Source organism: Aricia agestis, chromosome 5, assembly GCF_905147365.1.
Source record: "Aricia agestis chromosome 5, ilAriAges1.1, whole genome shotgun sequence".
Taxonomy (NCBI): Eukaryota; Metazoa; Arthropoda; class Insecta; order Lepidoptera; family Lycaenidae; genus Aricia; species Aricia agestis.
Window position 1 is genome coordinate 3,397,397 of NC_056410.1, and position 20,965 is coordinate 3,418,361.

The following is a 20,965-nucleotide window of genomic DNA, read 5'->3' on the forward strand; positions in this document are numbered from 1 at the left end:
GGTTTTGCTCAGAGACTATAAGGCATACAAAGCTGTAATTCGGCATGAATGTACATCTTAAAGATGCCGACAAAATGGTATATAAAAATCTTAATTTTTTTTTACGGTACCTCCCCTACACATCAAGCGGGGATGATTTTTTTTCGCGTTCACTCCACCGTGTGTGGTGTCATTGGATAGTTTTTTTTTTTAATATTATGAGTATTAAAATATTATTTTCCGATTAAGGGATCCATTTGTGAAATATGAAGTTTTAAAGTGGAAAAAAATCGTTAGAGTTCAGTGTCCCCTCCTTCTACCAGCTAAACGGTTGCTTCTGGAAATGTGGAAAAATTCACAGGAGTAGGAAATATGCTGATTTAATAGGAAAACTATCACGGCTAAAAAGACTTCATAAGTTATTGAGTAATAGTCGCTGAACTAAAAAAAATGTATTCGTAGAAGTACAAAGGAATTTTTCGTTCAAAATCCTTTGAACGAAACTGAGATGATATTGTTAGTAGAGTAAAGCACGTTATAAATGTGCATTCAGTGACCATACAAAAATGATAAAATACTAGCTGCGGTATTACGGAACCCTATATTGCGCGTGGCACGACACGCACTTGGCCGGTGTTTTGTTCACCAAGGGCATGAGGCCTTAAAGTTAATATACCTACCGCTAGGTATATTTTATTTAATCATGAATCATGCCAGCGACGCATGCGCTCTGACCGTATTCAAAAATTTCGCTTTGTACTTTTTTTGACAAAAAATAACAATGTTGGCGTTGCGGTCGCTGACCTTGACTTGATGAAACTTGGTATGGAGATACTTTGAGTCCCGGAAAAGGCCATAGGATTCTTTTAATCTCGGAAAAATGTATGGTTCCCAGGCGTTAAATAAAATGATTTCTGCTTATACCGCTACATGGATTTGATGATATTTGGTATGCAGATACTTTATGTCTCGGGAAAGGACAGAGAGTTACCGCTTCTTCTTCCCTTCCCGCGCTTCCCGCAGAGTGCTCTTATGTATTGCGCACACATTTGGGCACTATAAAATTACTCCTACTTAACTGGCCTGTTTCATTGAAACCAGAGTGCTCTTGTGTATTGCGCACACACTTGAGCACTATAAAATTACTCCTGCCGCCTGCGTAACTGGTCTGGTTTCATTGAAACCAGAGTGCTCTTGTGTATTGCGCACACACTTGGGCACTATAAAATTACTCCTGCGTAACTGGCCTGGTTTCATTGAAACTAGAGTGCTCTTGTGTATTGCGCACACACTTGGGCACTATAAAATTACTCCTGCGTAACTGGCCTGGTTTCATTAAACCCAGAGTGATCTTGTGTATTGAACACACACTTGGGTAATATAAAAAATACTCCTGCTTAACTGGCCTGGTTTCATTCAAAATTAGAGTGCTCTTGTGTATTGCGCGCATACTTGGGCACTATAAAATTACTCCTGCGTAACTGGCCTGGTTTTATTAAAACCGGCTACCGCCACCGAAACCGGTGTGGGAGTTTTTTATTTATTAAAATTACGAGCACTGGGCATTGGACATAGGTAATTATTGAAATACTCGTTAGTCTAGTTAAATTATTAATCTAATTATTGCAAACTAAAATTAGAAACATTTTATACATATTATTATTTTAATCAACTTACGGGTAATTTCAGATGCACAATTATTTCATCAATCTGATTAATTTGTAATCTGATTAAAATTACTACTTACTTTTTGCCCAACTCTGCACGTGATAAAGTAATTATTACTACATTAACAAAATTTATTCGAAATCGGTTCAGCAGCTTAAACGCAAATTAATAAAGTTTATTGCGTGAAAACCGAACATTTTCCATGATAAAAGTTATCCTATGTCGTGCTCCAAAACCTTACGTAATATTTACATTTTACATGTAAATATTACGTTAGGTTTAGTTTAGGTAACTCAATATCGATATCATAAGCCAAATTCATTTTTGTTGACTGCGCGGGATGTACGGTTCCCGGGACAAAAAGTATCGGTTCAGCGGTTTAAGAGGATACAACAGGGGCTAGAGAAATGAAAAAAAAGTACGTGTAATATCTATAGCTGTCTCCCTTACCTCAAGCCTATACCGCAGAACGCGATACAGACAACTGCAGAAAATCCAGAAAATCAACGATTCGTTGTCCCCTGATTCCTTCTCCAAAACTTAACCGATTTAAGTACTTTTTTCATTAAAGATTAAAAAAAGGCTTGAGCTGTGTTCCTATGTTTTGCTTTTTTTGTATAATCTAGCCAAATCTGTTTTCTGGACGTTTAAACACAGCGGAAAATCTGGCCATTTTTTTGGGTTTTTGAACGTTCATATCTTATTTAATAATTAAATTATGAAAAAAAAGAAAAAATAGGGACATTGTATTAGTGGCCGTAGATATTCAGGAAAAAAATTATAACTCTACTAGCATTATCCAGGGAGGAAACGGGGGACAACGTTTGTATGGAAAAAAGGGCGGTGTGGAATCCTCGCAAACCATTTTAGAAACATAGCACATAAATGCTATATAATATTATAAAACCTTACTTAGAGGAATAAGTATTAACCATTTTTGGACTGTAGAATATGCTACAGTGGGTTTTCAAAAAAATGGATTTCACTGTCGTAAACCTTATGTTCTAAAGAATAAAACTGCATTATTAAACTCAAAACCCAATTTCATGTGGAATAGATCACCAATGCTAAACAGCAGCCAGTTATGGTGTTACTAGTTTGTATGTAACTTGCAGGTTGTACTACCTCCATCAGCTGGTGCTGTGGGCAGGGATGCTGCTCCTCCTGTACCTGCTCACTGTCGTGATGCTGCCTCTCGTACTGTAACAACGATTATGGACTGTTTATTAAACGCTAGTAATATTAATGTCTACTTATTTCCTCATTTGTTCTGCCAGATTTTGTTGGTACTTCGTATCGATTAGTAAAAAATAACGTTTGTTTTGGAATAACTGTACAGTATTAGACTATTGTATTTAAATATATTTTTTTAAGATAAAAATTGTTTACTTACGTCTTTTTAAATTATATTATTGCTATCCCGTGCAAATACATACCCGTATTAAACTTTCACGAAATAATCTGACAGTTGAAATTTTATTCTGTGAGTGACAAAATGTAGTAATTTTGACCATCTGTAACTATTAAACTATTTATCGAAATTTCATGTAATTTGGAGGTTAAGCTAGTTTTAATACTTGCTTCTAGTGACCGAAATTCTAAATCCCTAGCTTTGTTAACATCGAAGATAAAGGCACCTCGCGACCCCTCGAGGCGCCTCGAGACGCCTCGAGGCGCCTTGCGACGACGCGCGCGGTCGCGGGAAGCCGCGAGCACTTTCCGCCGACGGTCGCGCGGCGCCGCGCGTGGTCGCCCGCGGCGCCTCGAGCCCTTCTAAAGTTTTCAAGCGATACTAGTAGTTATAAGTATGTAAATAAAGTTTAAAATTATTTCACACTAAAAGTGCTCTTCGCGCTGCTGCCGGCCGCTGCCGATCCGGTGTGAATTGGGCCTTACGGTGCTACTGGACTTTTGAACGTTGACTGAACTTTGAATTTGAAACAGTTGAATTTGAAACAGTCTTTCAAAAACTGACTGTTTATCGTAATCATCATAATGTGTAAACGTTTAATGTAAAATATGTAAACGTTTCAGTAATTAAAGCTGTATAAATGTTTGGCGTAAAGTGAATTGGTAATGTAATCCATACACGCTACGGTCTACCGGAGCTAGGTCACCTGCAGTAATTATGCCTGCGCAGCTGGGGTCACTACAAATAATTGATTTTCGATGTTGCACGGTTGTCTGTGCAGGTCCAAAAAACTGCACAGGTCTATTCCCTCACACATTCCGGTCTCCCTGCGCAGGCATACCTGCAGGTGGACTTCTACGATAGACCGTAGCATATGGTAGCATCAGTGCCGTAAATAGGGCGGTGCCACCGGTGCTCAGGCACAGGGCGTAGACTCTGGGGGCGCAAGAATGGCCAGACCAGACAGATCCTTTTCGAATTGCTCCCGATAAGTTCCCGCTGCGCCCCAGAGATGTTTCCCAATGTAGTAAGAAAATATCCACAGCCGAACATATAAACTCCTCCTTTTTTGGAAGTCGGCTAAAAAACAAATGTACAGTTATTTAGAAGCTCGCACAGGGTGCAAAAAAGGCTATTTACGGCACTGGGTAGCATGTATGGCAGCCATAATGTAAGCCATATACGATTCAGTCTACCGGAGAGGTCGCCGTGCAGTTGTGCCTGCGCAGGTGTCACTCGAAAGAATTGATTTTCGATTTCACGCCGGTCGCCTGCGCAGATCAAAAAAATCGGCCAAGTGCGAATTGGACTCGCCCATGAAGGGTTCTGCAGCAGCATTACGGTTTATTTTTATAAAATTATATACGGACGGATATATACGGACGGACGGACAGACGGACAGACAGACAGACATGACGAATCTATAAGGGCTCCGTTTTTTGCCATTTGGCTACGGAACCCTAATTTGTTGTCTGTACAGGTTGTCGCTTCGCTCACCCTGACAAATTATAACAGGTTCAATTTTAGGCAAATAAAAAAAAATCAGGCAAGTGCGAGTCGGACTAGCGCACGAAGGGTTCCGTAGCGCTTAAATATTATTTTTATTTAGTTTTTAATTTTTATTATTTGTTGTTATAGCAGCAATAGATATACACAATCTGTGAACATTTCAGAATTCTAGATGTAGCGGTTCTTGAGATACAGCCTGGTGACAGACAGACAGACGGACAGACATCGAAGTCCCAGTAATAGGGTCCTGTTTTTACCCTTTGGGTACGAAACTCTAAAATAGCTAAAATCGTATATACTTAACTATTAATTTGTGTCAGCAACTAAAACACTGTTACAAAAGAGATTTGAAATAATAATAATAATATCTATGGCCGCTTCACACCACGTCAGTCTGGCCCCGTGCTAAGTACCTGAAGGACTTGTGTTACAGGTACCAGACAACGGAAATATATTTAATACTTTTATACTATATATTTAATACACATCCAAGACCCAGGAACTTTTTTTGAAAAACTTTTTGTTCCGTCGGCGGGATTCGAACCCGCGACCCCCGGCTTGAGCTACCAACAGCCCACCAACTGAGCCACAGAGGTCGTCTCTGAAATTAGTTTTGAAACAGTTAAGTTATCGTTGATCAGACAAAAACCCCTTATTTGTTAAAAAGGTCGGGTAATTTTTACCAACTAGAATTAATAATGTATGTTTGAGGGTTGATAGGTCACAGCAGTTTTGCGCAGAATGAACCAATAATTATTTATTGAGACATAACGACCCGCAGTGCGACGACCTGGGTGTGCTTTTAGTTACAGTCTTGTAGATACTTAATACATTTTTTTAGTGCATGTAAGTAAATAAATAAAAAAATTGATAATGTAAAAAAATAAAGTTTATAAGGTTTCTGAAAATTAAAAATATTTACAACATATTCTACGTAAGTGAAACGAAGAAAATGTAGGTTTTTCTACTTTTTAGCAAAATGACGGTGTCCGGTGACGTATTCAGCGAGATGCCAACGATTCCGGAGTTCTACAAGGGGAAGACTGTTCTGATTACCGGCGGTACAGGTAAAGATGATAATATTATTGGTTACCGAACTGCTAAAGTTAGTTAAAGTGAGTGCCTTGAAAAAATTAAAATGACGTCATAGCGCTTGCTAAAACCTTTATAATGTGTATTTTAGTCAAATTTTCAGGGGTATACACTACGGTAGACAATAAACTATTTTATTGAATGATTGATCGACATCAATAAATTAAAAAGTCTCAGTTCAGACATAATCAGATTTGCCACCATTCTGCATTTTCAATTTGTTGATAAGTCCACCAATCATTAAATAAAATAGTTTACCCCTGAAACTAAATACACTGTGACTAAATACACATAGAGGATTTGGCAAGCGCAACGACGATGAGTAAAATATAATAGGAAACATAAAGATATCATTGTAAGGAGTAATGACGGAGTGTCACCATTTTATAATTTCAGGTTTCGTGGGAAAACTATTAGTAGAGAAACTGCTTTACTCGTGTCCAGATGTAAAGCGAATTTATCTCGTTATAAGACACAAAAAAGAAGTTTGTCCAGAGAAGAGATTAGCAGAAATTTACAAAAATTCGGTAAGTAATAATTTAGATTATCTAAGTTTATGCGGATCAACTAGCACCACTAAACCAAACCCACAAGGACCACAGAGGTCTAGGGAGATTCAGTAATACGAAATAAAAAATGCTGAGTTAATGCTTGTGGCTGATAATGTTATTGGGTCATCTAGGTATCGTATCTATATACAGAATAGCAAAAGTGAAACGACACTTAAGGTGACGCCGCGTTAAAGTAAAAATCGATTTAGAGACAAATTTTAATTGCTCAGCTGTAATTATGTGAAGATTTTGTTACCACAAAATGTATACCGGTTGTGGGATATACGGTATGTATGGGGCATACATTATCTGTCAAACTCTTCATTAAATTGATTTTTTATTATGATCATTAATTAATGTCTCCGGGTACGGTAGCACGTCTAATTCCACCAACACCTGAGTGGTTAGTGCGAGTTTTATTCGATCATACGCATCGAGCACGTTAACGCGAATTCATATGGAATCAAAGCAGCGCCATCTACTGGCTAACGTGGATACTGCTTTGATCCCATATAAATTCGCGTAAACGTGCTCGATGCGTCGGATCGAATAAAACTCGCACTAACCCCCCAGTTCCCGTTTATCTGTACTTTGTCAAGCCTTCTGTAAATTGATTGGATTTGGTGGTATTTTTTTTTAATGAAATAAGGGGGCAAACGAGCAAACGGGTCACCTGATGGAAAGCAACTTCCGCCGCCCATGGACACTCGCAGCATCAGAAGAGCTGCAAGTGCGTTGCCGGCCTTTTAAGAGGGAATAGGGTAATAGGGGAGGGTAGGGAAGGGAAGAGAATAGGGGAGGGTAGGGAAAGGAATAGGGTAGGTGATTGGGCCTCCGCTAAACTCACTCACTCGGCGAAACACAGCGCAAGCGCTGTTTCACGCCGGTTTTCTGTGAGAACGTGGTATTTCTCCGGTCGAGCCGGTATTATCTCAAAATATATTTTTTGTGTTTGATTAATGAATACAGTGTTTCGAGCGACTACGGCGGGAACGAAGTGGCCTGTTTCAGAGCAAAGTGAAAGCGGTATCCGGTAACCTGTTGGATCCTAACTTAGGTACAATCTTATATATTCTACTAAGGGCCTGTTTCACCAACTTTCTGATAAAGTACCGAATAGACTATCCACCAATCAACTCGACAGATCAAGTAAAAGTTGTGAATCAGAAAGTGGTGAAACAGGCCCTAAATGTCATTATTAAAGTATTGATCTAATTACATAATAATAAGAACTAAACTGTTTTGGCCCTATTTGTACTGAGAGAGATTTTTTAATTCTTTTTCGTTAGGTTTATCGGAGGAAGATCGTGTGCTGGTCACAACAACAACAGACATACTGATACACAGCGCTGCTAGTGTCAGGTTAGTTCTTACGATGTCTTCAGACATGCAAAAGAATATTTCTCGAAAACCGTCAAATTCTTCTTCAGTTGATATGAAACAGTTGTTGTCTACAGTACGCTGGAAATGGGACTTTTGATTTGCTTTGTATTTTTAATACGACTTAGAGCCACAGATTATAGAAGTAAGAGCCAAATGAGACTTTGAGACGATTGAAAATTAACTATCGCCGGTATATTATTATTATAATAGTACTAGATAACGCCCTCAACTCGGTTTTAACAAAATTAGTGTATCGCGCGGGAATCGTACATGTTTCCGGGATAATAGTATCCCATGTCCTTCCCCGGGATTCAAAGTATCGCTATACCAAATTCTAGCATACAGAGAGACAGACAGACACACTTTCGCATTTATAATATTAGTAAGTATGGATAGTACGAATGAACTTAAAATAATTTATTATTGCTTATCATAATCTTCTAACATTGCACTGTTGTTGTTTTAGATTTGACGACTCACTTAAATATGCGTTTGATGTGAACGTAGTGGCAACGTTACAACTGCTAGAATTAGCAAAGAAAATGTCCAACTTGAAGGTAATTATTTTTTATAACAAGAAATAAATGCAAAATCAACAAGGGTTTGTACATCATATACATACATCTTATAAATATGTAGAACTCTATTGTTGAAATCAAATCATTATACAGTAGATACAAGTATGTTCATAAAAATGTACCTACATTAAAGACATTTTTAAAGTTATTATTGTAATATATTTTTCAGTGCTACGTTCACATATCGACCTCGTTCTGCAACATAAAGCTTGGTGCAGCCATAGAGGAGAAGATTTACCCGCCGCGGGCTGACTGGAGGACCATCAGAGAGATTTGTGATAATGGAGACTTTCATACTATTAACACTTTAACTCCAAAGTGAGTTTTTTTTTAGTAAATATATTATGTCGTAACAAAAATCTTTTTTCCAATTCGTGAAGAACTACTAAGCTCGATTTTTTTCGCTTGTCAATAATAAACTTCAACTTTATATAGTTCAAACAAATAAAATTTTATTTTATAGACTACTGGGCGAGTACCCCAACACGTACGTGTTCACGAAGCACCTGGCGGAGCAGGCGGTCAGCGAGCACAGGGGCGAGCTGCCCATCATCATAGTCAGGCCGTCCGTAGGTAAGATATTGTACTTTACTGGCTACTGGGCGAGTACCCCAACACGTACGTGTTCACGAAGCACCTGGCGGAGCAGGCAGTCAACGAGCACAGGGGCGAGCTGCCCATCATCGTAGTCAGGCCGTCCCGCGCAGGTAAGAATTCTCACTACAGTTGTATTGTAAAGTATTACAGAGAAAATTGTTATTTTATAAAATTTATTTAAAAAAAAGTTTGAAATAAAATTAAATTAAGAAATTTAAAAAAAAAAACCCCGCCAAACAACTTTAAAATGTAATGAAATAATATTTACTGCCTTTAAGTTTAAATAATTCCTAACTCGTGTAAAGTAATATTTTAGTCCATAATTATTGTCACGGTGTGTCGGGGGACCGCCAAGTAAACTACAACCTACAACCGCCAAGTCACCGATTATCTACATTCGGTTCGCTGTGAACCTATAATGTGATGTGAAATCTCAAATCAAACATCTATATTAGCGGTCCTCCGACACACCGTGACAACAATTATGGACTAAAATATTATTTTACCCAAGTTAGGAATTATTTGAACTTAAAGGCAGTAAATATTATTTCATTACATTTTAAAGTTGTTTGGCGGGGGTTTTTTTAAATTTCTTAATTTTATTTTATTTCAACCTTTTTAAACTTGTGTTGGTTATAGTGCAGAATAATTTCTATCAACATGATCATATTCTCATGATAACCATCTATCAATGTCCTTTTCGATGAGGCCGTTAAAATGAGCCCAAACATGAAACCTCCACTTTGGGTTCATACCAAGCTCGGTTCCTATAGAATCCAGGTGATGCTGCAGCAGCAGCATGTAAATATTTACTGTTTATCTATTTCTTACTGGTTGTCGCAATTAAAATGAGCCCAAACACGAAACCTCTGCTCTAAGTTGGTGAGGAGTTGGATATCCTATTGATTACCAGGTGATGCTGCAGCACCAGGTCAGCTTTCCATTAATATGTGTATACGTATATTGTATATTAACAAATGTCTCGAACGAACCAGATAAACCCTGATTGTCCAGCACTGAACAGGCTGATGATGATGAATTATTATAGCTAAGAACACTCTCGATCATGTCAGCATTCAAACAAAAAAAAACTAGATCGAAATCGGTCCATCCGTTTGGATGCTACGATGCCACGGACAGATACTCACACAGACAAACAGACAGACAGACAGACAGACAGAGAGACAGACAGACAGACACGTCAAACTTATAACACCTCTCTTTTTGTCGGGGGTTAAAAATTGTTATTTTCGAAAACTAAAAACTGAAAATCACATAAAAAAATAGTTTCACTCTGCCTGTACATACGTCCGTCTTTCATTGATAGTATTTGATAGCCTTGATCATGACAAACATAAATTACGTCATTTTTTACAGCTGTAAATTACATAATATTGATTTTATTCCCGATACATATTATCTTAAGAGAGTAAATTTTTTTTTCACTTTTTATATTAATAATATTATTTGCTAGCCAATAAATAAGCACTGGCTAAAATCTTAGTGTAGTATTATTTTTAAGGTGACGCCTTGATAATTTGGCTGTAGCGATATCGATTTTTCTTAGCAATGACTAAAGCTAAGAAATTAAAGTTCATTGTCAGTGTAGAATCCTAGGGACACTGGCTCACTAACACACCCAGTACCACTGCGGAGCACACGTCTATCCACATGAAGTGTTTATGAGACAATGTTAAGTATCTACTATGTAGATATACTGCATATACACTACAGTCAGTATTCTTCATGTCTTTGTCTTTGAATTACCCACAGCATAACACGATTGATCATTTTTTATAACACAGAATAATCAATCAAACAGACCTCTGTAAAAAAAGGATTCCTATTTTGCCAACAGAGAGTGATTTAAGCTTCCGAAATTTGTACATAGATTGGTTCAAGCATACACTTTAATTTGCCCATAGCTTATATGAAATGTATTTATGGTTTTTAAATTACGCGACAAAAACCATTTTGTCGCTACGCCTTTTCCATTTTTTGCAGTTCCATTGCAGTTTTCAAAAACAAGCAATCTAAAACATATCCAACACGGTTTTTTACTTTAACGCGGCGTCACCTTAAGAAGACCAGACTTATAAAGGATAGGCCGTTAGGCGATATATCTTGAAAATAAAATCAATCATCATTACATTTAATCGTTCTTCTACCAAAAACGTTTTTACAGTGACGGGTTGTCTCGAGGAGCCTGCCCCAGGTTGGGTGGACAACTTCAATGGTCCTATGGGCATATGTGTAGCTGGAGCACAAGGTACTGTAACTTTATCGCATATATAAGTATTATATAGTAAAAGTATTTTTTTGCCATTGACGAGTTTTATGCCTATTATTTATTGAATTCATATGAATTCAAGAATTTATAGGTATATAAGCCTGAATGAGATTGGCTAAGTCAAAAAAGGTATTCAAGAGCAGAGTTCGTGAATTATTATTGTTTAAGTCTCAGGCAGATTAAGAACAGAATATATGAAGTTGCTTTTAATTAATATATTATTAGTATATTTTATATAAAATATGATATTTATTGTGTATATAAATATATATTATTTATTTATTAGTTTATTTGAATTATAGTATCCGTATAGTATGTTGTAAGAGTTTGGTACAGGAGATAAATGATACTCGACTGTAGGATCAGAAGTGAGTGATTTATTTACAAAACTTACGGCTATATATACAACATTTGATTAGCGAGAGTGAGACAATATAATATACAAAGATAGAGAGAAAACATAACACATACGAAAAAGACAAAAATTGAGAGGGGAATACATATTACAAAAGAGACAAAAATTGGGAGGGAAAATTAAACACAGTGTGAGATAAAAACTGAGAGGGGAGATTTCGAGAGGGACATGTGTTAGCGAGATGAAATCCGTGAGGGAAGCCATATTGTGAGTGCCTGAACCTCAGCAGTTTTACACCCGAAGAAATGTTACCACAATGTAATAGTAATTATTATAGTATGTATTTATTAATGTTGATAAAATTATACATTGTACTTTGCATATTTCATCTCGTCTCTACATCACCCAAAGGGCCCGCCTCTGTACCTTGATGTGTACAAAAAGTTTAATTAAAAAAAAAGCCTGAAATGTTATTTATTTCAGGCTTCAGTGGAATATCGGGAATTCTTGGAAATGCTATTGTATTCTATTGTTGTTGCGGTCACCGGTGTCCTTATGGGGCTCGAAGGATTATAGTAAGCCTACGAATAATAAAAACTAAGGAATCGTAACTCCCATACTATTACCGTTTTAAATTTGGTTCCTTTTGATCTGTCATGTAACTTCAGCCTAGTACCGCTCAAGGTCACCTAAATATTGCAAATGTATTGAAAAGTGTACCTAAGGTACACTTTTTTGACAAGTATTGTGGAGCATGTTTTTTGACGGAGTTACTTTTCCTTAGTTTTTATTATTCGTAGTAGTAAGCATAGCACCTAAACTTTTGAAAATTTTGTGGTTTCAGGCGTCCTTAGATCAGTATACGGAGATCCAAAATCTTCTCAAGATTATGTACCCGGTGACGTAGCCATAAAAGGCATTTTGATGGCCTCGTGGCTGAGAGGAACCAAACCGTAAGATAGACAATCATTATTTTGTTTATCAATACTTTGTTATGATCTGCTATAAAGCTTGTCAGAGTTTTAATACGACTCAAACGGGGCTAATAGTAGAGGAGAAGAGGGTGCTATTTTTGTAGTCACTCGAGCGTCATGTAGACCTAGTAGGCTTTGTACATTAGGTAAAGCTGATAAAAATATAATAAGAGCGTTTTTTTATTTAAGCGGTGGGTTCAGAAGCTGCAGCCATTTTAAAGTTTTGAAAAAGAAAATAATATATTCAGAAAATTGCTTATTTAGGTAAATTATAAATATAATTTAGACAACATGGACTAAATCATTTAGTTTAGAGCAAAATAAAATATCTGCGAAGCTTAGTTAAGAAAATATGAAGCTTTATTTTTTTTATATTTTAAATGTCCCTACAGGCTTAAATAACCTTTGAATCGTCAGTGCTTTATATGGAAGCTTCTTTGGGGTATACTTAACATCCCCTATCTTAATCTGACAAATCCGACGACATTTCAATACAAAAAAAAAATGTTTTTTTTGACCCACCACGTGAGAAATCTGATTTCTATACCATGATAACTAGACACATGTTGGAAGTCTATGCAAGCTTAATCTGACACGCTCGAGCTACTCCCGAAATCCCCTCTTCCCCTCCCCAACTATAATGGAACCGTGATTCACAATGTGTAGTTTGACTCAGATTCGACAAATTATTACACAAGGGCTGAGTTGTTGTTGTTGAGAGTTGAGTACAAAAAAATGTTGACATTAGTAATTGTTTAAATTGGTTTAAATTAGGTATAAAATTCTTGTTGCCAATCTTCTTCGAAACGACTGGCCCGATTGTTGTGAAATTTCGAGTGCCTATCCTATGGGCCTGAGAATCGGTTAACTTTTATTTTTATACTCGAAATAATTTTCTGAGAAAGGCGCGAAGCGTGTACACTATACACAGTACTGTGTATCATCCGAAAGCACAACAGGGGGCTCAAGCATAATATTATTATCACCAAAAGGCAAAACAACATTTTCCGGATCAGTTAGTCTATTAGAGCTTCCGTGCCTTTAGGAGTGAGCACACTGAGACGGGCCGTGCCGGGGCTCAGCGTGCCGGGGCTCATCGCAAAACTCCGCCTCCATACAATTTGTATGGAAGCGGATGCGCGTATCGCACACTGTGTCGGGGGCGCAGCGGATTTCCGTTCCTTTGGTTCGCACTCGTAGAGGGTGCAGGTTCGAACCCGGGTGGAGGCGTGTACCAATGAGATATTTTCTGATCTGGGTGAGGCCGCCAATTTTTGATGATATGACGCAGAAGAAAAAAGCGTAGCGTAGCGTCACAGTAGCGTTTAAAGTGACGAATAATTGTTAAGGTGTTCGTACAATACAATACTATATTATTTTTAATATTTATATTAAACTAGCTGCCCCAGCAAACGTTGTTTTGCCATATAAAGTATTTTCGATTTCGCCCATATTATTTTATTGAAGTGACTAAATAAGTATGGCATCATGGCAACGTCCATCGCTATCCCGTCGCACAAAAAATGCATTCTGTCAATTCTATGTCAAATGTCATAATGTTACATTAAAAAAGTTTATATATTATTGTTTATAGTCTGTCAAAGTCATGACAGGCAGGATTTTTTTAAAGGAAATAATAAATATGAGAACTTTATTAATTCGAGATAAAAATGTGCAAGGGTCAATATTTAAAATGTAATAAGCGTTCTCTGTGAAAATACAAAGAAAAAAATACACCTTATAAGCGTGATTACCTTAGAAAATTTTCCCGCCTGTCATGACTTTCTTGACAGACTATATACTTATTATGTTTTTATTGTCCAAAGTTAGAGTAGAAATTTTTAAACACATTGAACAAAACAGAAAACAAGTGAATTCAGAAACGCCACAGTGACATACTGATGTGACATACACAGTGATACATGATGACCTCAAAACCTCTATCTGAGTTCATCTAACGGCCGTTCCCAATATTTGATCTATCTCTGGTTTTGCCCTACTAGAGATAGGAACAGCTTACATTAGACATTAGAGACATATATTTTATGTCAATTGTGAGCTATTCCTATCTCTAGTAGGGCAAAACCAGAGATAGATCAAATATTGGGAACCGCCGTAAAGCTTTTGCCGCAGTAATATCACCATTAATTAATTGCATTTGAACAACAAGTAGGTATAAAGTCATCATCCACAGTGTATTTACTCTTCCGTTTAGGGTTCCGTAGTCAACAAGGAACTTATAGTTTCGGTCTGTCCATCCGTCTGTCTGTCTGTCTGTCTGTCTGTCTGTCTGTCCGCGGTTTTGCTCCGAGACTATAGGACCTACAAAGCTGTAATTTGGCACATATTAATGATGGCAACAAAATGGTACATGAAATCTTAAAAATATATTTTTTTATGGTACCTTCCATACACATCAAGTGGGGATGAAAATTATTTTTCGCGTCCAGCCCATCGTGTGGGGTGTCGTTGGATAGGTTGTTTTAAAATATTATGAGTATTCACAGATCATTTTCCGATTTAGGGATCCGTTTGTGAAATATTACGTTTTAAAGTGGAAAAAATCGTTAGAGTCCAGTGTCCCCCTCTTCTACCAGCTAAACGGTTGCTTCTGGAAATGTGAAAAAATTCACGAGAGTAGGAAATATGCTGAATTTAAAAGCAAAATTATCACGACTAAGAAGACTTCATAAGTTTTTGAGTTATAGTCGATCAACTAAAAAAAAGTATTCGGCGAAGTATAGGGGAACTTTTAGTTCAAATTCCTTTGAACGTAACTGAGATGATGTTGGTAGTAGTGTGAAACACGTTACAAATGTACATTCATTGACCATACAAAAATTATCAAAAACTAGCGGTACTACGGAACCCTATATTGCGCGTGACACGACACGCACTTGGCCGGTTTTTTCTTCTAAAGCTTCCATACCTAAGTATTTATTCATTTTATTCATAGTTCTGAACAAAGTAACTGTCGTCTTGTTAATTCCCTTTATTAATTTCAAATGAAATCCATGATTCTAAATATCAATATTTTTACAATGGAATCTTAATAGCGTCCAAACCATTAATTTAAATTATTATTTAAGGTCGACCACTAGGCGACCTCTAGTTTATGTAGTTAAGTACTTTACCTCTAGTTATTATTGCATAACAAAAAGTGAAAAACCATTGGATACTCACCTTTATTTGGTAGCGTTGAGGAATTGGCGAATATCTAAGCTGCTGGTGACGTTGGAGCACCAAAATGGTAGCGAATTACCTACTCAACGCTACGGTAGCGTTGAGAAAATCATCTTATCTCTGTAAATAATACACAATGTGGTTTGTATTATAGCCCTAAACATGGCCCTTTTCACTACTTACATGATGAATTGATAGTTTTATGTAAAACAGTAATACTTACATTTGTGTCACAAAAAAACTTCCTTTGAAAAAACTGTGTACACAGCCCGTCTGAGGTTCAAATGTGAACTGTCGAGAAATGACGGATATTACGAGATTTTCCATAGAATACGTAAAAACTCAGCGTTGCCACCTTTTTACCTTCCCTAACACCCAACGGTAATAATAAATGGGTTTTATTGGTGACGTTTAAAAAGTGGGGTAAAATATTGATGTTTCTAACGATTCATTTGATTTTAAAAGTTTATAAAGAAAGTTATCTTAAAATACTATATGAATTAGATGAGGTTATAGCCATTTAAATAAGGATTCATAACATATCCGATTTATCTTCAAATCTGCCATACTTACTGCTACAGCGACAGTTAAGATGCACCTCTTCCAAGGCGGATTGTATATTTTAAGCTATTTTCTTACCTTTTTTTATGTTTAATTGTAAATATATTTTTAGAGTATTGTTTGAACCGAAATAATTCTAATGCATGCTTGAGTGCTTTGTTTTCTGCGTTAGAAGCAGTTTTCGAACATACGATAAACACAATCCTTTTTAAAATACAAAGGGCGGAGAAAAATAATTACAAAATCAGCAAAAATTGGCGGCCTCGCCCATCTCCAGTACATAATACGGACGCTCATACGGTGAAGGAAAACATCGTGAGGAAACCCGCACATAGTTGGTCCCAGACGTATCGTATGTTACACACTGTTTATTTAATACTTTTTATACTATACATATATTTAAGATTTTTATTATATTTAGTACACATCCATGACCCAGGAACTTTGAAAACTTTTTGTTCCGTCGGCAGGATTCGAACCCGCGACCCCCGGCTTGAGCTACCAACAGCCCACCAACTGAGCCACAGAGGTCGATCGGTCCAAAAATACTGTATAAATCATCCACAACGCATGTAAAGGCCTAGTTTTTTAGTCTATTAAAATATATTTCCATACAGGTTACAGGCACACGATGACATACCGGTGTACCACGCCTGCGCGGGAGCTGAACACCTTATATCAATGGAGTATATTAGAGATGTTGGGCTCGAAGCGGCACCGATAATCGCATTTGAGAACACGTTCAGACCTATGAACGTAGTTTTTTTCAACTCGTTGCTCTTGTTTCGATTGTATGTAAGTAAAATAATATTTATTTGTTTCTGTATGGCGGTATGCTAGGTGTGGTGAAATCCTTTTTTTGGTTAAAGTTTGAAATTAACAGCCACGTGCGTATCGGACTCGCCCATTTCTCGTAGTTCGAATATTTTTTTAAATGCTCACACTAATCCAGAAGCCTCTGTGTGAGTCATAAAGATCCGTGATCCCTCATTTGGACTATTATACATTTTACATGATAATTTGGTTCCTTCCTTTGGAATTTTGGTTCCCTTGAGAATATTGAAATTTGCGGGTTTGGATAAGACACGACTGTGTCTTTTTACGTAACGCTCGCGAATCAATATTTTCCAATATACCTAGTGGAATAGAGAAACAAAGGCCTTTTTTTTGGGTCGGGAAATGCCATTATGAATCCCCGGGAGTGCTGAGGAGGACAACCGGGGTATATAGGACTCGCTGCGACCGATGGATGGTAGTGGCCGCAGCTCCCACAAAAACCCGACCGTGTTCCTTTCTGTGCCGCTACTGACAGATCCACGGGAAATGTGGGGCCACCGCAGTTCTATCAGCGGGCGTCTGCCTGTTCGTTGGCAGACACGTCTGTGTGGGGGCGTTTAGTTGCCCCCCAGGCCGAACAGAGACCCTACTAGGGCTTGTCTAGGCCATTCCTCTGCGTTTACGTCGCGATGCACTGGAACACATAGCGCATCGCGACCCGCTCGGGGGCTCCGTGCAATGGACATCGGCGTCCCCACACCGATGCCCCGAGCTCCCAGGATATGGCGGAACGTTTCGATCGTCATGGTTGACCCTACGTCGCCTTGGCCGGCTGCGTCTACGGGGGTCGAGCGCCTCCCGCTCGCGTAAGAGCAACAAAGGCCTGAGCAAGAGAGACGTCAGTAACACTACGTGGTCGAAAGAGACGTGACTGTGATACATGACAGCAGCACTCTTTTTTTGACGTCCAGTCGACACGGGCCGCACGTTGATAATTTAATCTTATAGAAATCATGTTCAATCATGCTTGTGTAAGTATGTACGTACACATATTTTTACACACAGATGAAATCGATTTCGGTTTCGTTTGACAGCTCGAGATTGTGGCTCTATTCCGCTAGGTATATTAACTTTATGACAGTTTTCTAAACTAAACTTTAATAGTTTTGGATTTTTTCCTTGTAGAAAAATTTTAAACCTTTATTTTAGCTTAATCTTGCTTACGTTTCAGGTGCTGATGTCTCATGTGTTGCCAGCTGTTGCAGCGGACGTCGTGTTTCGTGTTCTTGGCAAGAAACCCATGTAATATGTTAAACAGTCAACTTTAATCTTAATCTATGTATTAAGGAAACGATCGCCTAAGTTTTTTTAAGCTTAAGAGTCCGGGTGCCATCCCATTTCTCATACAAACGTCATTTCCCAAGATCATTTTCCATACAAGAATATTTACCATATTTGAGTTATTATTCAGCTTAAGATAGTAATAACTAATATAACGATTCCTGTACAAAGATTCACTAAAAATTGTAAATATTTGCCAAAATGCCAAAAAATATGAACGAATACAATTTAGTATGTAAATATTGTAATAGTTCATATTTTTGGTATGTAAATATTCTGCAGTGAATCTTTGTACAGGAACCTAGGTAATTACTATCTCAAGCTGAATAATTGATTTTACATATACTGTGAATTTTTTTTCAGTTTGCAGATGATAGTGTTGACTTGTTTGTATCATCGCTAGCCCTACACTGGGTCAATGACCTGCCTGGATGCTTTGAGCCAAAGTCATGAAATGCTTGAAGCCAGACTCTTAAGTTGTAGTTTTGACGTTTGTATTAATTTTCTTATAACTCCCGCCAGGTTGTTAAGACTGCAACGTAGAGTGATCGGCGCGAATCTCGCACTAGAATTCTTTATGAAGCAGTCGTTGATTTTCAACAATGACAAGTTCATGGAATTACTCACAAAACTGGATCCACAAGATAGAAAGCAATTCTCCTTCACATTAGATGGACTAAAATCAACTGAGTATGTGGTGAATGGGGGGTTGAGAGCAAGAAAAGATCTACTACATCAAGACGAGAAAACCTTAAAGAAATGGAGGACCATTTACAAATGGTAAATATGGTAACTGATAAGATTAGAATTAGAGAAGAATATCTTGTTTAATCTAGTAATAGGATAATATGTAATATGTGCTTAAAGATAAAAAAAAATGATCAAGAAGCTGACGTAACTACTAGATTCCACACCAATTATTTCGTTGCCAGTTACTTCATCATGTTTTATTGGCGAATAGGTAACGCAGGACTCAGGAGTACATACGTAGGTACATACGCGACGTAGGGTCAACCATGACGACCGAAACGTTCCGCCATAGCCTGGGAGCTCGGGGCATCGGTGTGGGGACGCCGATGTCCATTGCACAGAGCCCCCGAGCGGGTCGCGATGCGCTATGTGCCTAGACAAGCCCTAGTAGGGATCTGTTCGGCCTTGGCCATTTCTCAAGCATAAAATAGTAATAAAGCGTAGACTAAAACACAAATTGTTATTTTCCCAGGGAGGTGATAGTCGACCGCGTGATTACGTTGACGCTGTACGCGTGCGCGCTGTGGTGGATACTGAGGCGGGCTGTGACCAGCTATGCCATGTAGCAGGACCTGCGCTAGCTCTACCTGTTCATAGTGCATACCGACTAACCTGCACCGTATATTATATGCTGTCGATGAAGTTCAATTTCAGCTCAACGCCAACATTGTCATTTTTGTTCAGTTGCAGTGTCTGTCAGATTATTGTAACATGTGCGACGAGAACATTTTACTGGGTGGAATAAGTGCGGCTTATTTGGTCATAAGAAATTCCAAAAAAAAAAGAACAAAGCAAAAGTTTTGGATACCTACGGTCAGAGCGCATGCGTCGCTGGCATGCCTCACTTGCGCTGTTGACTGCGCAATAGCTTTGTCCACACTGTGCCTTTTTCTGGGCATGCGTTATAGCGCAGTCAACAGCGAACGTGAGGCATGCCCGCGAAAACTTCAAAAATGACAATATTGGCGTTGCGTTCCTTGACACATTCAATTGTTAAATACGCCAATATGAAAGTTGATGACGAAAATTAAAGATGAAAGTGTGGACATAGCTTATAAGTTATAACGCATGCCCTTGATGAACAAAAAAAGGCACAGTGTGGACATAGCTAATCTGCGTGCGTAGGAAGTCAATTAACAGCGCCGTTAAATCACACACGCATCAATCTCGTGTGCGGTCACTTGCTAGTAATTGCTGTGTGTTTCAGTATTTTTGGAGTATTTAAATTTTTAAATGCGACCGCAAACTTTGGAAATTGGTCGAGTACTATCTTTGTCGTTAAGTACTACTACTTTTTTAATATATTGTGAGTTGTGACCGTCAAATATATTGTAAAGATAATAATGAATTCTGAAAAGTATAATAATATCAATAAATACTTGTTTGATTTCTTTTTTTGTCTCTTTTATATCATACCCCCTCTATTACATTACATCCTCAAAACCCTTGAGGTTATGGTTAAGGCTGCGTTTCCAGTGAAGCGGAGCGGAGCTTAGCAGTGCGGAATTGACCAATCACCATGCTCGAAATCTTCGCTGTCATTCCGCTGGAATAGCACGATTGGTCAAGTCGGGCACCGCTAAGCTCCGCTCCGCTTCAGTGGAAACGCAGCTAAGGCTTAGAGCGGGTGTTCCCAATCTTTTTCAGCCTGCGGCGCAGTTACACGTCTCAAATTAATTTGTCACGGCGCGCCTCCTCTACCTTTTTAGCTATTTTAGCTATTACAAAAAGGTACATAAATAAAGACATTTCATGATTATAGTTAGGTTAAGCAGGTAAATAATAATGAACAAATATTGATTCATCTACCCGCTTTACATAATTAATATTTTAATTTAATTTTATAATATCTGTGGTCTAGGATAATGATGGAGGATTTACGGCGCCCCTCTTGTCTTTCCACGGCGCGCGCACCAGGGCGCCGCGGCGCACACTTTGGGAACCCCTGGTTTAGAGTATATTAAAT

At 38.1% G+C, this 20,965-nt stretch overlaps 2 protein-coding genes across 3 annotated transcripts in view; both read left to right on the plus strand.

Annotated features, from left to right (window-relative positions):
- The window catches only part of LOC121726954 (fatty acyl-CoA reductase wat-like), a 57,109-nt gene extending 54,074 nt beyond the window's left edge, over positions 1-3,035 (plus strand). For both annotated transcript variants that reach the window (XM_042114609.1, XM_042114610.1), the window contains exon 14: positions 2,763-3,035. In XM_042114609.1, the coding sequence (XP_041970543.1) occupies positions 2,763-2,853 (91 nt within the window). In that variant the 3' untranslated portion in view covers positions 2,854-3,035. The remainder of the gene's footprint in view (positions 1-2,762) is intronic.
- Positions 3,036-5,546: 2,511 nt separating this feature from the next.
- LOC121727047 (fatty acyl-CoA reductase 1-like) lies at positions 5,547-19,672 on the plus strand. The gene is made up of 13 exons (XM_042114725.1): positions 5,547-5,634; positions 6,056-6,186; positions 7,180-7,267; positions 7,500-7,572; positions 8,060-8,150; positions 8,341-8,489; positions 8,635-8,744; positions 10,954-11,037; positions 12,258-12,366; positions 16,749-16,926; positions 18,140-18,210; positions 18,772-19,029; positions 19,472-19,672. Exons 1-13 carry the CDS (start codon positions 5,547-5,549, stop codon positions 19,563-19,565), a joined length of 1,524 nt encoding a protein of 507 aa, XP_041970659.1. The 3' UTR covers positions 19,566-19,672.
- The last annotated feature ends 1,293 nt before the right edge of the window (positions 19,673-20,965 follow it).